We start from the raw sequence: 12,204 nt of genomic DNA on the forward strand, positions 1-12,204 counted from the left end.
GAGAAGTAAACAAAGGCATTCTCCATACGACGGTTCCTTCATACGATTCACACCACCCAGACACCCAGACACCCAGACACCCACACATACGTGGTGTCCGGGTGTCTGATTACATAAGCAGCGAAATCATCCGGACACCACTCGGGACACCTTTTTCGCCCAAGCCGTGCTGGTTCGTGCAGCATCTTTCCACACACGCACGCAATAATTTTTCACTTCTCTTCAAGCGACTCTTTTTTTTTTCTTTCACTCTTTCATCTTCTTCCTTCTTTCATCTTCTTCAAGACACATATCACTACAACAGAAATGGCTCCAATCGTAAGTTAACCCCTTTCCCATGAGATGATGCTTGTGCAAAATACGCTTCCACTTATCTGAGTAAAGAATTGGAGAGACGAGTGCTCTCTATTTTGACGCTTTGCTGAATTTTATGGCTTTCCACCTCGTTACCATAATAGCAGTAGGCTAACTAACGCACAATTAGACCAACAAGAAGGCTAAGTCCGCCAACAAGTACACCGTCGATGTCTCCGCTCCAACCGAGAACGGTGTCTTTGACCCAGCTTCCTACGTGAAGTTCTTGAACGACAAGATCAAAGTTGAGGGTGTTGTCGGTAACTTGGGTAACGACATTGTCGTTGAGGAGTCCAACAACGTTGTCACTGTTGTCTCCACCACCAAGTTCTCTGGTAAGTACTTGAAGTACTTGACCAAGAAGTACTTGAAGAAGAACCAGATCAGAGACTGGATCAGATTCGTCTCTATCAAGCAAGGTACTTACAAGTTGACTTTCTACTCTGTTGAGGCCGAGGAGGAAGACGAGGAGTAAGAAGTTTTCATTGAGTGATTGATGACTACCCGCTAGTCATTTATTTTTACAATGTCATACCTTTCTGTTTCCTTTTTTAATGTTGCTTTCATGGGTTTTATGGTGTTTTAATGAAATAATCTAGAGTTTCTGGAAGTATCTTATAATGTGTAGATTAACTACTTCTTTCTGTATAGTCTAAAGAAGAACCTCATGTTCTCCAACTTGAGTGGGTAGTCGAATGATTTGTCACATCTGTACCAACAGCTCTCGCTTTGTTTAATCAAGTCCCAATCACCACTCTTTTGGTCTTTGCCCAGCAGTATTGTGTCTATGAGAAATTGAATTGGGAACTTCTTCTTGCCAACCTCTATATGGCTATAACTCCCAGCACTTTCAGTGATCAGCAGTAAACAACCTGAATGGCATTCTTTGTTCAAAGATTGGAAAAAGCGGAGGGATTTGGCCCTGTCCTCTGCAAACAGCTCATTAGTTGTGAACATTGTAGTTATAAGATCCACGGACGAAAGACCCAAGAGACTTGGTTCCAAGGATAGTACATCTCCATTCATAAAGTCCACATTGAAAGCATCTGGGCTTTGATAGGTCCAGTTTTTCTTAACCTCTGAAACAATCTTGCCAACGATCTTTGTCCAATCGGCAATGTCAACGAGCTTGATGTTGATCGAATCAGGCGTCTCGTTCAACGCCTTCAAACTCTGATGCTGGGTATAGATCGACCCCAGTGCAACCAACTCACCACATGCACCACCACCTATCACCAGGATGTTGGAGTTCTCTGACGTGATAACGGTTCTAACCTCCGCAAGAGAAGCAAACAAGGATCCATAGGCAAGAGACCTGGAAGGCGTCCATCTCACACAGTACGCCATTCTCCTGTCATCATCGCCAAAGGCCTTGATATAATCTCTGTTGAACAAATCACCCTTCACCGTCTGGATGAACGTCTCCAAACTAGGCGAGTCAAACAGATACTTGAACGACTGCTGGAACAACCTGAGCTCATCGTTCGCAGGAAGTGTGTGCTTCGACACAGGAGGAATCGCACTCATCTCCTTGTTAGAGCCCACCTCTATCTCATCCTCCTCCTCATCCACGTGCCTCTCCTGGTACCTCAGTTGTCTTCTACTCATCACAAACCTACCAATGGAGCTGAACAGGAGGAGGAAAAGCCCTAAACCCATAGAACCGAGAGTATATATAATACCCAAAAGTTTTCCAGCAGCGATGAGCTTGGTGTCCGGGTGTGCTGCCCTCGCCCGGCGTATAAAGGAAGTTTTTCACTGCTGAAAAATTTCTCTTCTTCTTCTTTTCCCTCTTTTCTTTCTAACAGCAACCTGTGTCATGGAACGACTCAATGGATCCGGATTAAATGCCTTGTGTGTTATCCGTGTGATGTTGTAGTTCAACGTTCTGTGGCAGTTCGGCGCACTTGAGAGGCAAGTCTTATTGTCTGATCAACATGGTTGTATCGAAGGGTTGGTCCTCCCGCAAGGGAGTTTTGAGCGACTCTTTCGGTGCAATTCGATCTAAGTACAAGTATTCTTCGGAGTAATGAGACAGGGCAGCCCCGTCGACAGGTTGTAGAGAGAGTGAGGTCGGTTTCGAGCTCTTATACGAAGTGTTTTACGGCGTTTTGTATAATCGAGTTCAACCACTTTTGTCACCTCACAGCAACATATTCCTGAACGCTGTGTAGGTCCTTTGGACCGCTGATCACTTGGGTAAAACCATGTTGCATACATCTACAATTTACTTTACGTGTATAGTTTGGTTATATAGCTATAGAGCCCTACGAGTTGAGAAAGATTAATTTTTTTTGTCTTTTATAACTTTGATATATAAAACCAACCCGACGAGCGAAGATCGTAACAGGAACAAACCATTAGATATAGAGAGAGAATGAGAGAATGCTTTTAGTGGTGGAACAAGCGGATTGGGTTCTCAACGTAAACCATCTCGAAAGAATCAGCTGCGGCAAAGACAGCAGAATCTTGAACGGAACCAGATGGCGCAGCAACGTACTTGACACCAGATCTTGCAGCTCTGTAGACGTTATCTGGGAATGGGAAGAAGGCATCAGAGGACAGTGCAACGTTGTTCAACTTACCAAGCCATTCTGCCTTCTCTTCAGCAGTGAATGGGGTTGGGACAGTAGCAAACTTGGACTCGAACTCAGACTTTTCTGGTTCAGAGGTTGGGATTTGACCAGTGACGAACAAGTCAATGGCGTTGGACTTGTCTGGTCTCTTGACACCCTTGGCCCACTCGAATCCCAACACTCTTGGGTGTTGTCTCAACCACCAGTTGTCAGCCTTGTCACCAGCCAATCTGGTACAGTGGATTCTGGATTGTTGACCAGCACCCAAACCGATAACCATACCGTTCTTAGCGTAACAGACAGAGTTGGATTGGGTGTACTTCAATGCAATGGTGGCAACGGTCAAGTCAATGACAGCTTGCTCTGTAAGGTCCTTGTTCTTGGAGACGATCTCCTTGAAAGTAGACTTGTTGATGATGGCATCGTTTCTCTTCTGTTGAAGAGTGATACCGTACACTTGTCTGGACTCGATGGAGTCTGGGGTGTAGTTAGGGTCGATTTGAAGGACGCAGTACTTTCCACCCTTCTTCTTCTTCAAGAGTTCCAAAGCCTCTGGCTCGAAACCTGGAGCAATGACACCATCAGACACCTCCTTGGAGATGATTTGGGCAGTTGGCAAATCGACAATGTTAGAAAGGGCGATCCAGTCACCGAAGGAGGACATTCTGTCGGCACCTCTGGCTCTTGCGTAGGCGTTGGCCAATGGAGACAAGTTCTCAATGTCTTGGACAAAGTACAACTTCTTCTCAGCAGCAGTTAAAGGCAAACCAACAGCAGCACCAGCTGGAGAAACGTGCTTGAAGGATGCAGCAGCTGGCAAGTTCAAAGAGGCAGAAAGCTCCTTAACCAAAGGCCATGAGTTCAAGGCATCCAACAAGTTGATATAACCTGGAGAACCACTCAGCACCTTGAATGGCAACTCACCTTGTTGAACAAAAGCTTGGGCTGGTTTCTGATGTGGATTGGCACCGTAACGCAATGGCAATTGAGACTTGCCCTCAGAGTATTGCTTTCTGAAGAAATCAGAGATCGCAGCGTCGTAGTCAGCAGTGTGTTCGAAAGCCTTGAGGGCGAACTTGTTCTTCAGGTCTTGAGAGATTTCACCACCCTTCAACTCCTGGAGGAACTCTGCGTAATCATTTGGGTCGGACAAGATCGTCACTCTGGCGTGGTTCTTAGCAGCAGCTCTCAAAAGAGTGACACCACCAATGTCGATCTCCTCGACAGCCTCGTCAATGGTGACGGAGATCTTGGAGATGGTCTCCTTGAATGGGTACAAGTTACACACGACAAAGTCAACCTTCTCAATGTTCTGTTCCTTCAAGTCCTTCTCGTCAGAATCCAAGTTTCTGGCAAGGATACCACCGTGAACAGCTGGGTGCAACGTCTTAACACGTCCTCCGAGCATCTCTGGAGCATGTGTGATGGAGGAAACGTCATCAACTGGGAACCCAGCCTCTCTCACCATCTTCGCGGTACCACCGGAGGCCAGGATACGCACATTGTTCTCGACAAGTCCCTTAGCAAGGTCCAACAGTCCTGTCTTGTCGTAGACAGAGAGAATAGCAGTCTTGGTGTAAGCCATTGTTATTATGTCTGTTACTCTGGCAATCACAAAAGCAGAGTCAAATTATAACCACAGTAACAACGGGGGAAATTAACTTAGCCTTCTTAGCACAACCAAAAAGAAAACAGATCACGATGAGTAAAAACCACCAGTTGTTTCAATTGATTCAAGCTCAACGAAGAAGAAGATGGAGAAGAAGAAGAAGAAGAAGAACCAGGCAAAATTGGAAGGAGAACAAAGAAGGAAAAAGATCCAGTAAAAATTTATTAAAAAGTGCAGTAGAAAAAAAAAGTTACGGGCAGCCTGTTCGCTCTCTCAATTTCTCAGCCAATTTGTGCGAATAATTTTCACTTTTTGCACGGGTCAAAAGCGCCAGGGGCGGCGGCAGGAAAAGTTGGGAAACTGTGGGCGGAGATCCGGGGAAAGGTTACCCTCGTTTCTGGTTGACTCGGGATAGAGGGCCTCAACAATGGGACCGAAGGCTCTTTATAATGGAGGAAATTGGGAATGGAGTATGCTGGCCTATGCTGGTGCTACATAACGGGATATTAGAGATGGATGGACATTGTTCGGTGCTAAATTTACACAGTGTTCCAGGTTAGCTGATGGCATACAGAGCCCTCGAGCCTGGAAAGAAACCCAGACACCAAGTCCACGCAGCCGCTAAGAAGGACCTTAACGGTATCTCCACAAGGACAAAGTGTTTTGCTTCTTCCAGGTGTGACGACGACCAGCCTTGGTGTTGTTGTATCTGTGACCCTTGTTGAGACCTCTGGACTTCTTACCGGCAGCGGTGAGACCACGAGCCTCACGGTGCTTGTGGACTGGCTTAGCGATCCAGTTGTATCTGGCATCACGTCTGATGGCCTTGTGTTGTGGGTCAACGAGGATAACCTCGAAGTACTTGTAGGTGGAGTCTTGGTTAACCCAGTAGGAGTTCAAGACTCTCAAGTTAGCAGCACGACGGCCAACACGCTCCTCAGCGGTGGTACGCAAGGACTTCTGGTACTTCAATTGAGAAACACCTTGGTTGGTTGGCTTACCGTAAGTAGCACCCTTTGGAACAGGTCTCTTTCTGTTACCTCTTCTAACTCTGACACGGTAGATAACGAAACCTTGCTTGGCCTTGTAACCCAAACGTCTAGCCTTGTCTGGACGGGATGGTCTGGAAGCACGGTGAATAACGTTCTTTTGACGGTATTCCCAAACTCTGACTCTGAACAAGAATCTGTTGACGTCAGATTGTTTCTTTCTTTGCAATTCTTCCAAGTACTTGTAGGCACCCATTGTTATCTGTCTGTTAGTATGTGTAACGAGATGTTCGAGGAACTACGCTAGGTGTGTTACTTCAAGGAAGATGTTTTCGTTGAAAAATTTTTGGGTGCTGTGTGCTTGGATGCCTCTTTGGTCGGGACCACACACAAGGTTTTCAAAAAGATTTAGGGCTTTTAATTTTAGTAAGTCACGTGAATGGAGCCCTAATGCGTGCTTCGGCGCAATTTTTTCGGGATATCATCGGCGGGTTCAGACTCCGCCATAGGTAAAGCAGCAACTCAACAACATACCGTGGATCATTACGTAGCGATCCACGCGTGAAAGATCTGTTATGGTTCAGTACCATAACATCATATTTGAATATCCCTGAGTATTTGCAGATATTTCCATGGTATGTTCTGTGTTTTTGACGTGGCAATGGATTAAGAGATGTAGGTAGTTGCATCCTCTTGTGGTTTCAACATGACATGTATACGCAGACGGTTGAGGTGCTCTGCTGAGAAAGGCACACACACTAAGCAAACACGGTTGGGGGGGGGGCGAAGATTGACTCACAAAACACGGCACATGATCAGTAAGCGTGCCTTTGTAGGTGCAACAGGGTACTACCACCACCAACAGCACGATGCGTTAGGTGTTGATCTAATTTGGCTGTTGATCCGCCTTCAATGACGAAATTGCGTGTGTGTTCCTGCATATCTTGCACCGTGATCCTCGGAAGAGCGTGTCAAACACTTGGTCGTTTCCATTCGAAACCTTTCAGCAATAATTAGGTAGAAGCGACACATAGAGATGTCATACCAGCGAAGGTCTGGCCTTCGATCACCGGGTGAAACGTTCAAGCGACTAGACAACAGTCTTTGACGGCGCACCTTGAGTTCTCATGTCGAACACCATCATCTATGTCACTGTGTTCTGTACTTTGGGTTTCATGATGAAATTCACACTTAATGCCGCAGCTGGATAACCTTAAGCGTTACAAGAAACGACGGATTTGTCACCAAAAAGTTTCAGTACAACGGCAGATGGATTTGCCTTATAGTATCGTGGGATGTGGAGTTATCATATAACATCACCTATAACCTGGACTCTTTCCATAGAACAGGTGACGATGAGTATTTGAGTCACGACATAGGCTGCGAACCAGCCCATGATTGCAACGATGTAGTACGGACAACGGAGTTCCTTTTACAGGTACATACCGGCTGTAGCTATCCCAACAGCCAGTACAAACACACATGTGCATCCTTGATTTCAAAGAGGAATGATCTCATAATGTTTTCGTAAATCAACTGGTGCGGTATTCCAGCCACTGAGCAAACAAAATATTCTGAAGATGGGCTGGGCTTACAAAAGCTTACAAGGTTTAAAGGAGATGCTCTAGTTACAGAGTTGTAACGTAGGAACGCGTACGCATATCCAAATGAAAACAAGGGGCGTCAAAAAGAAAGAAGAAATGGTTACCAGGGTAATGTAGAATTTGAAACTACACTGGATTTCATCAACGCCGATCATTTGTTTACACTTGCATGTGCTGAAAGCCTTGGCCTTTAAGGTACCGAATTTATTTATAAGGAACGGTTTACTTCGACTGTTGATAAATGAGCCTTCAACCTACGGAGCGACTTTCATCAAATTAACGCTACATTGTGACAAGGATCACACAAACAAAGGGGATTTTCTTTCAAAAAAAAGGTTAGGTGGAGTAATTTGAACATTTATCCACTGTCATTATTGTTATACATAGCTTCATTATGAGTTTAATCACAGATAGCTCGGTCGCACTTGCAACAGACACGCAACTCGCTACACTCTCGGCTCTTCCCACAGTGATTTTGCCCTCATCACAGTTATCTTCCGTGTCATCGAGCTTCTACACAGATCTTTCACAGGTGACTGACTTGTCTACATGGAGACAGGATAGTAGCTCCACCGAAATTTCAACTCCAGCTAACTCAACAGCGACTTCAGTGTCGTACGAGAGACAGACATCAGGAGCGATGCCAAATGGGCATAAAGACATCAAAGGTGTTAGCTGGAAAACGATGGCTTTGGTTCCTTTGATATTGCTGCTTCCAGCGCTGCTCTGAATACCCGTTGTAGCACTAGGAAGGCCGCTCAAGTCGAACATTTATGCTACGCAGCCAGTTGTCATCGGATTCACACACAGACATCAACCGACACACAACATTGGACTCACATTATATAGTGAAATGATACCCAAGACAAAGCATTGTATAGATTACAAAGCTACCATGAAATAATACTCCACTCAGCTTGAACTCTTCAATCATACGAGTCATAAGATTATCTAACCATTTTCGAGTCTCTCGTTTGTAGAGAGTTAATCACCAACTAAGCACTAACTCATCGAGTACTTCTCATTCTATTTTGATAAAGCAGGCCTACCTATCCAAATGATGAACAAGACTGTTGATAATATGCACCACGAACCACCAACTACGCCTAAATGATTGTATCTTAACTAAAAAATGAAATAAATTATAGAAACCCAACTATATACCGAAAAACGAAAAGCACGAAAACCCATATAGATTACATTCCAAATGTTTTAAAGACCCAAGAGGAATGGGGAAGCAACAAGAGCACCAATGGCAACACCGGCCTTCCAGCTCAAGTTCAATGTGACAGCACCAGAAGAGGAACTACTTGAAGAACTGTTTGTAGTGTTGGATGTAACGTTGGAATCGTAAACGACAGCCTTAATTGGGACCAAGTTGGAAGAAGAGATAGCAGTAGTCATTGTGTGTTGTGTATGTGATAAAACGTTGTTAAGAGATGATGGAGATCAATTGAATCTGGTACTGGAACTTGTGGAAAGGTCTAGTGCGATGATGATACAAAGGTTACTCAAGTTGACTACTTTGACGGTGGAATTGACCCTCTTTTATAGTTGAATCATTTCTTACCAATGTTCTAAATATGGTTTTTGGATCAGATTCTTTGGCATTATTGCGCACGGCTAAAACGCGAGGTGGTTGGTTCATTAATTAAATGTCTGATCCGATTGTCGATGCCTTCAACTTGATACTTCTAATAAAAGCGGGTGTGCATTCAACGCTCTAATTATCTGAAAATTGGGGTAGATAGTGGTTTAAAACTACTAACAAGACAACAAGATCCCAAGGATTCCAATGAGCCCAAGAACAATGTTTCTCATCAAGTATTCTTTGAATGGATACAGTTTCCAAGTTCTCTGGTTGTCTCGAGCGATGGAAATTAAACTTCTGATCCAAATCATTTCATTACCGCATTGGGAAAAAAGTAAACACTCAGGAACCGAGCGCCGTTTATAGTGGCTGGTTACGATGAATTAGCTGGATTAGTTTTTTTTAAGATTAGATATCCTAATCTATTCGTAACGTGGTCAGCTGTGTTCCTCTGGGGCTTCCATAGCTTGACGTAATTGTAAATCAATGGGAAAGCTGTACTGTGTGTAATTTATCAGTTTTGAACTTATATTGTCAACATCCGTGTACTCCACATCGAGCAAATTCATTGAAATGATGCACAGAATTTGATTGCTTTCGCATGATATATCAGACCTTTGATTTACAACAGAGAAAGACGAAAATTATTAATCAATTAGTGTGCTTTTCCATTGGATGTATCTAAGCTCGGAGCCTTCATGTCTGTGTAGACTGAGATAATATACAGAACAACAGTCCAACTGTCGTGACTTACCACTTAGGTTTACTTTATATTAAACTCTCTAAGCTAAAGTTCTACATCAAATATCCCATCAAGCAAGGGTGATGAAGAAGATCTACGAACGTTGCATCTATTACCACCGAATATACATCCTCAATATCTTTCCAAGTTCCGTCAGGGCATTCTCCAATGGTCTCTCAGAGCCAAATTAGCATATACATCCGCACACCACTTTATTGAAAAATGAAAAAAAAAACCGCAGTCCCTTTTGGGTGTACGGGTTTTATTCCTGAATCGACGCGAGCGGTTGGGCACCCAGCTACGCTGGTGAAAAAAAAATCAACATCACCAATTTCAATACAACACACCTCTGAACGTTTCTCTTGATCATTATCCTTGAAAAATCCGTTCTACAGTACAAGTCGAAATGGGAGGCGTTCGTGAAAAAAAAGCTGAGTACTTTACCAAGTTGAGAGAGTTGCTCGAAGAGTACAAGTCTATCTTCGTTGTTGGTGTTGACAATGTCTCTTCCCAACAATTGCACGAGGTTAGAAAGTCCTTGAGAGGTAAGGCCGTTGTCCTTATGGGTAAGAACACCATGATCAGACGTGCTATCCGTGGTTTCTTGTCTGACTTGCCAGAGTTCGAGAAGTTGTTGCCATTCATCAGAGGTAACGTTGGTTTCATCTTCACCAACGACAACTTGCCAGAGATCAGAGAGGCTATCTTGTCTAACAGAGTTGCCGCTCCAGCTCGTGCCGGTGCCATTGCTCCAGATGATGTCTGGGTTCCAGCTCAAAACACTGGTTTGGATCCATCCAAGACCTCTTTCTTCCAAGCTGTTGGTTTGCCATCCAAGATTGCCAGAGGTACCATTGAAATTACCTCCGACGTTAAGGTTGTTGAGGCTGGTAACAAGGTTGGTCCATCTGAGGCTTCTCTTTTGAACTTGTTGAAGATTTCTCCATTCACCTACGGTTTGACTATTGTTCAAGTCTACGATGATGGTCAAGTCTTCCCAGCTTCTATCTTGGATATCACCGATGATGAGTTGGTCAGCCACTTTGTCTCTGCCATCAACACCATCGCTTCTGTCTCCTTGGCTATCAACTACCCAACCTTGCCATCTGTTGGTCACTCCGTTGTCAACTCTTACAAGGACTTGTTGGCTGTTGCCATCGCTTCTAAGTTCATCTTCCCAGAGATTGAGGAGTTGGCTGACAGAATCGAGAACCCAGACAAGTACGCTTCTGCTGCTCCAGTTGCTGCTGCTGCTTCCGGCTCTGCTGAGGCTGCTCCAGCTGAGGCTGCTGCTGAGGAAGAGGAGGAATCCGATGATGACATGGGTTTCGGTTTGTTCGATTAAACGTAACGTTTCATTTCTCTAATGATAAACCAATACTTCCATCTCTACTTATCACCCTGTAGTACGCCCAGGCCTGCTGTAAGAAAAACTGTAAGGGCAGATTGGCCCGGGCCCACACTCAGGCGGAAACACACCAGGCGGGGCCACAGTTAGGCGGAGCGTTCCCCTAAGCTCAGCCTGGAGCGTGTGGTTGTTATTCTGCCACGACTTTGTCTCCTGTGTGCGGTGGGTGTTTTATAAAAAAAGGGTCAGCAGGCACGATCCAATTCTCACGTTTGACCTTTCGCAGGGTGTGTGGCCTTTGATTTGTTCCAATTGAGAAGTGATACACCGGTTGCTTTCGGTTGAATTAGACACTCAGAGAAAGACCAAGTTTCTATACACAGGAAAGAAACACGCACACACACATGTCGTCTAGAGACCAAGAGCCAATAGTACCACAGGGTTGGAAGGCCGTTTTCGACGAACAGTGAGTTCTGATTGCGGGCAAATGAGGTGGAGTAATCGTACTAACCAGCAGATGAAGGTATCAAACGTGGTTTTATGTTGATTTGAAGACGAAGAAGTCTCAGTGGGAACCACCTGCTGGCACCACGTTCCCAGGCGACGAGAAGGATGGTATGGGACTTCCACCGTACAGCGCTTCTGATGAGAAGGCCAATAATAAAGGCGATAGCAAGGGCAAGTCCACCAGCGGCGGATCAGGCCCATATTCTTCATCACAGGGACGCGGCCAACAGCGAAATGGCCAGTCCAACCAAGGTGGATACAACCAGGGCTATCAACAAGGATACCCTCAACAGGGCTACCAACAAGGATACCCTCAACATGGCTATCAACAGGGCTACCCACCACAGGGATACCAGCAAGGATACCCTCAACAATACCAACAGCAACCAGTTTACTACCAGCAACAACAACAACAACAACATAACCGCTCCAGGATGGGCGGGCTTGGAGGTGTTGCCGCCGGTGCAGGTGCTGGTTTGCTTGGTGGTATGCTCTTATCTTCTGCCATGCAACCGGACGTTGTGGTCAACAACTACGGGGACGACTACTACGGTGGAGACGACTTTGGTGGAGGCGACTTTGGTGGTGGTGGTGATTTCGACTTTTAGAAGCTCATGGCGCTTCGTTATCATCGCCATCGGCGTGTATTTATCAATGCCAAATATACTGGTTTTTGGTGCTTTATGATCTAACGGGCGCGCGTTTACCGGCGGATTAGAATCCTTTTTTGTACCCGTTTTCTTCCCATCTATTTCCGCAGTAACGGTCCCTTCCTGCTCCCCACATAACTCTCGTAGAACCGAAAACCATCCAGAATTTCCTCGAGATCTATTTGCCTCCATTGCCATCGGGTCCTATTACTAATGACCTGGACAACTGAAAGC

The 12,204-nt window shown here is 45.1% G+C and overlaps 7 protein-coding genes across 7 annotated transcripts; 4 read left to right on the top strand and 3 right to left on the bottom strand.

The window, feature by feature from the left end:
- Positions 1-306: 306 nt before the first annotated feature.
- On the top strand, positions 307-965 carry CYBJADRAFT_192563 (60S ribosomal protein eL22; the record flags this gene model as incomplete). The annotated part of the gene is made up of 2 exons (XM_020217450.1): positions 307-318; positions 485-965. 2 exons carry the CDS (start codon positions 307-309, stop codon positions 827-829), a joined length of 357 nt encoding a protein of 118 aa, XP_020067741.1. The 3' UTR covers positions 830-965.
- Positions 966-976: 11 nt separating this feature from the next.
- Positions 977-1,965, bottom strand: BMT6 (25S rRNA (uracil2843-N3)-methyltransferase; the record flags this gene model as incomplete). The annotated part of the gene is made up of 1 exon (XM_020216029.1): positions 977-1,965. The coding sequence occupies one exon, from the start codon at positions 1,960-1,962 to the stop codon at positions 988-990; it is 975 nt and encodes a 324-aa protein (XP_020067742.1). The 3' UTR covers positions 977-987.
- A 780-nt stretch (positions 1,966-2,745) lies between these two features.
- On the bottom strand, positions 2,746-4,515 carry ADE17 (bifunctional phosphoribosylaminoimidazolecarboxamide formyltransferase/IMP cyclohydrolase ADE17; the record flags this gene model as incomplete). The annotated part of the gene is made up of 1 exon (XM_020213089.1): positions 2,746-4,515. The coding sequence occupies one exon, from the start codon at positions 4,513-4,515 to the stop codon at positions 2,746-2,748; it is 1,770 nt and encodes a 589-aa protein (XP_020067743.1).
- A 657-nt stretch (positions 4,516-5,172) lies between these two features.
- On the bottom strand, positions 5,173-5,784 carry RPL15B (60S ribosomal protein eL15; the record flags this gene model as incomplete). The annotated part of the gene is made up of 1 exon (XM_020213091.1): positions 5,173-5,784. One exon carries the CDS (start codon positions 5,782-5,784, stop codon positions 5,173-5,175), a length of 612 nt encoding a protein of 203 aa, XP_020067744.1.
- Positions 5,785-7,393: 1,609 nt separating this feature from the next.
- On the top strand, positions 7,394-8,098 carry CYBJADRAFT_170016 (uncharacterized protein). Its single transcript, XM_020216030.1, has one exon. The coding sequence runs from the start codon at positions 7,527-7,529 to the stop codon at positions 7,860-7,862; it is 336 nt and encodes a 111-aa protein (XP_020067745.1). The 5' UTR covers positions 7,394-7,526; the 3' UTR covers positions 7,863-8,098.
- Positions 8,099-9,871: 1,773 nt separating this feature from the next.
- RPP0 (60S ribosomal protein uL10) lies at positions 9,872-10,810 on the top strand (the record flags this gene model as incomplete). Its single annotated transcript, XM_020213896.1, has 1 exon — positions 9,872-10,810. One exon carries the CDS (start codon positions 9,872-9,874, stop codon positions 10,808-10,810), a length of 939 nt encoding a protein of 312 aa, XP_020067746.1.
- Positions 10,811-11,217: 407 nt separating this feature from the next.
- WWM1 (Wwm1p) lies at positions 11,218-11,928 on the top strand (the record flags this gene model as incomplete). Its single annotated transcript, XM_020213897.1, has 2 exons — positions 11,218-11,279; positions 11,337-11,928. The coding sequence occupies 2 exons, from the start codon at positions 11,218-11,220 to the stop codon at positions 11,926-11,928; spliced, it is 654 nt and encodes a 217-aa protein (XP_020067747.1).
- Positions 11,929-12,204: the final 276 nt, after the last annotated feature.

This window comes from Cyberlindnera jadinii (assembly GCF_001661405.1).
Source record: "Cyberlindnera jadinii NRRL Y-1542 unplaced genomic scaffold CYBJAscaffold_28, whole genome shotgun sequence".
In the NCBI taxonomy this organism is placed as follows: domain Eukaryota; kingdom Fungi; phylum Ascomycota; class Saccharomycetes; order Phaffomycetales; family Wickerhamomycetaceae; genus Williopsis; species Williopsis jadinii.

Bases quoted from the DNA above. Each gene is read 5' to 3' on its own strand.
- CYBJADRAFT_170016 (XM_020216030.1), top strand. From the start codon at position 7,527: ATGAGTTTAATCACAGATAGCTCGGTCGCACTTGCAACAGACACGCAA.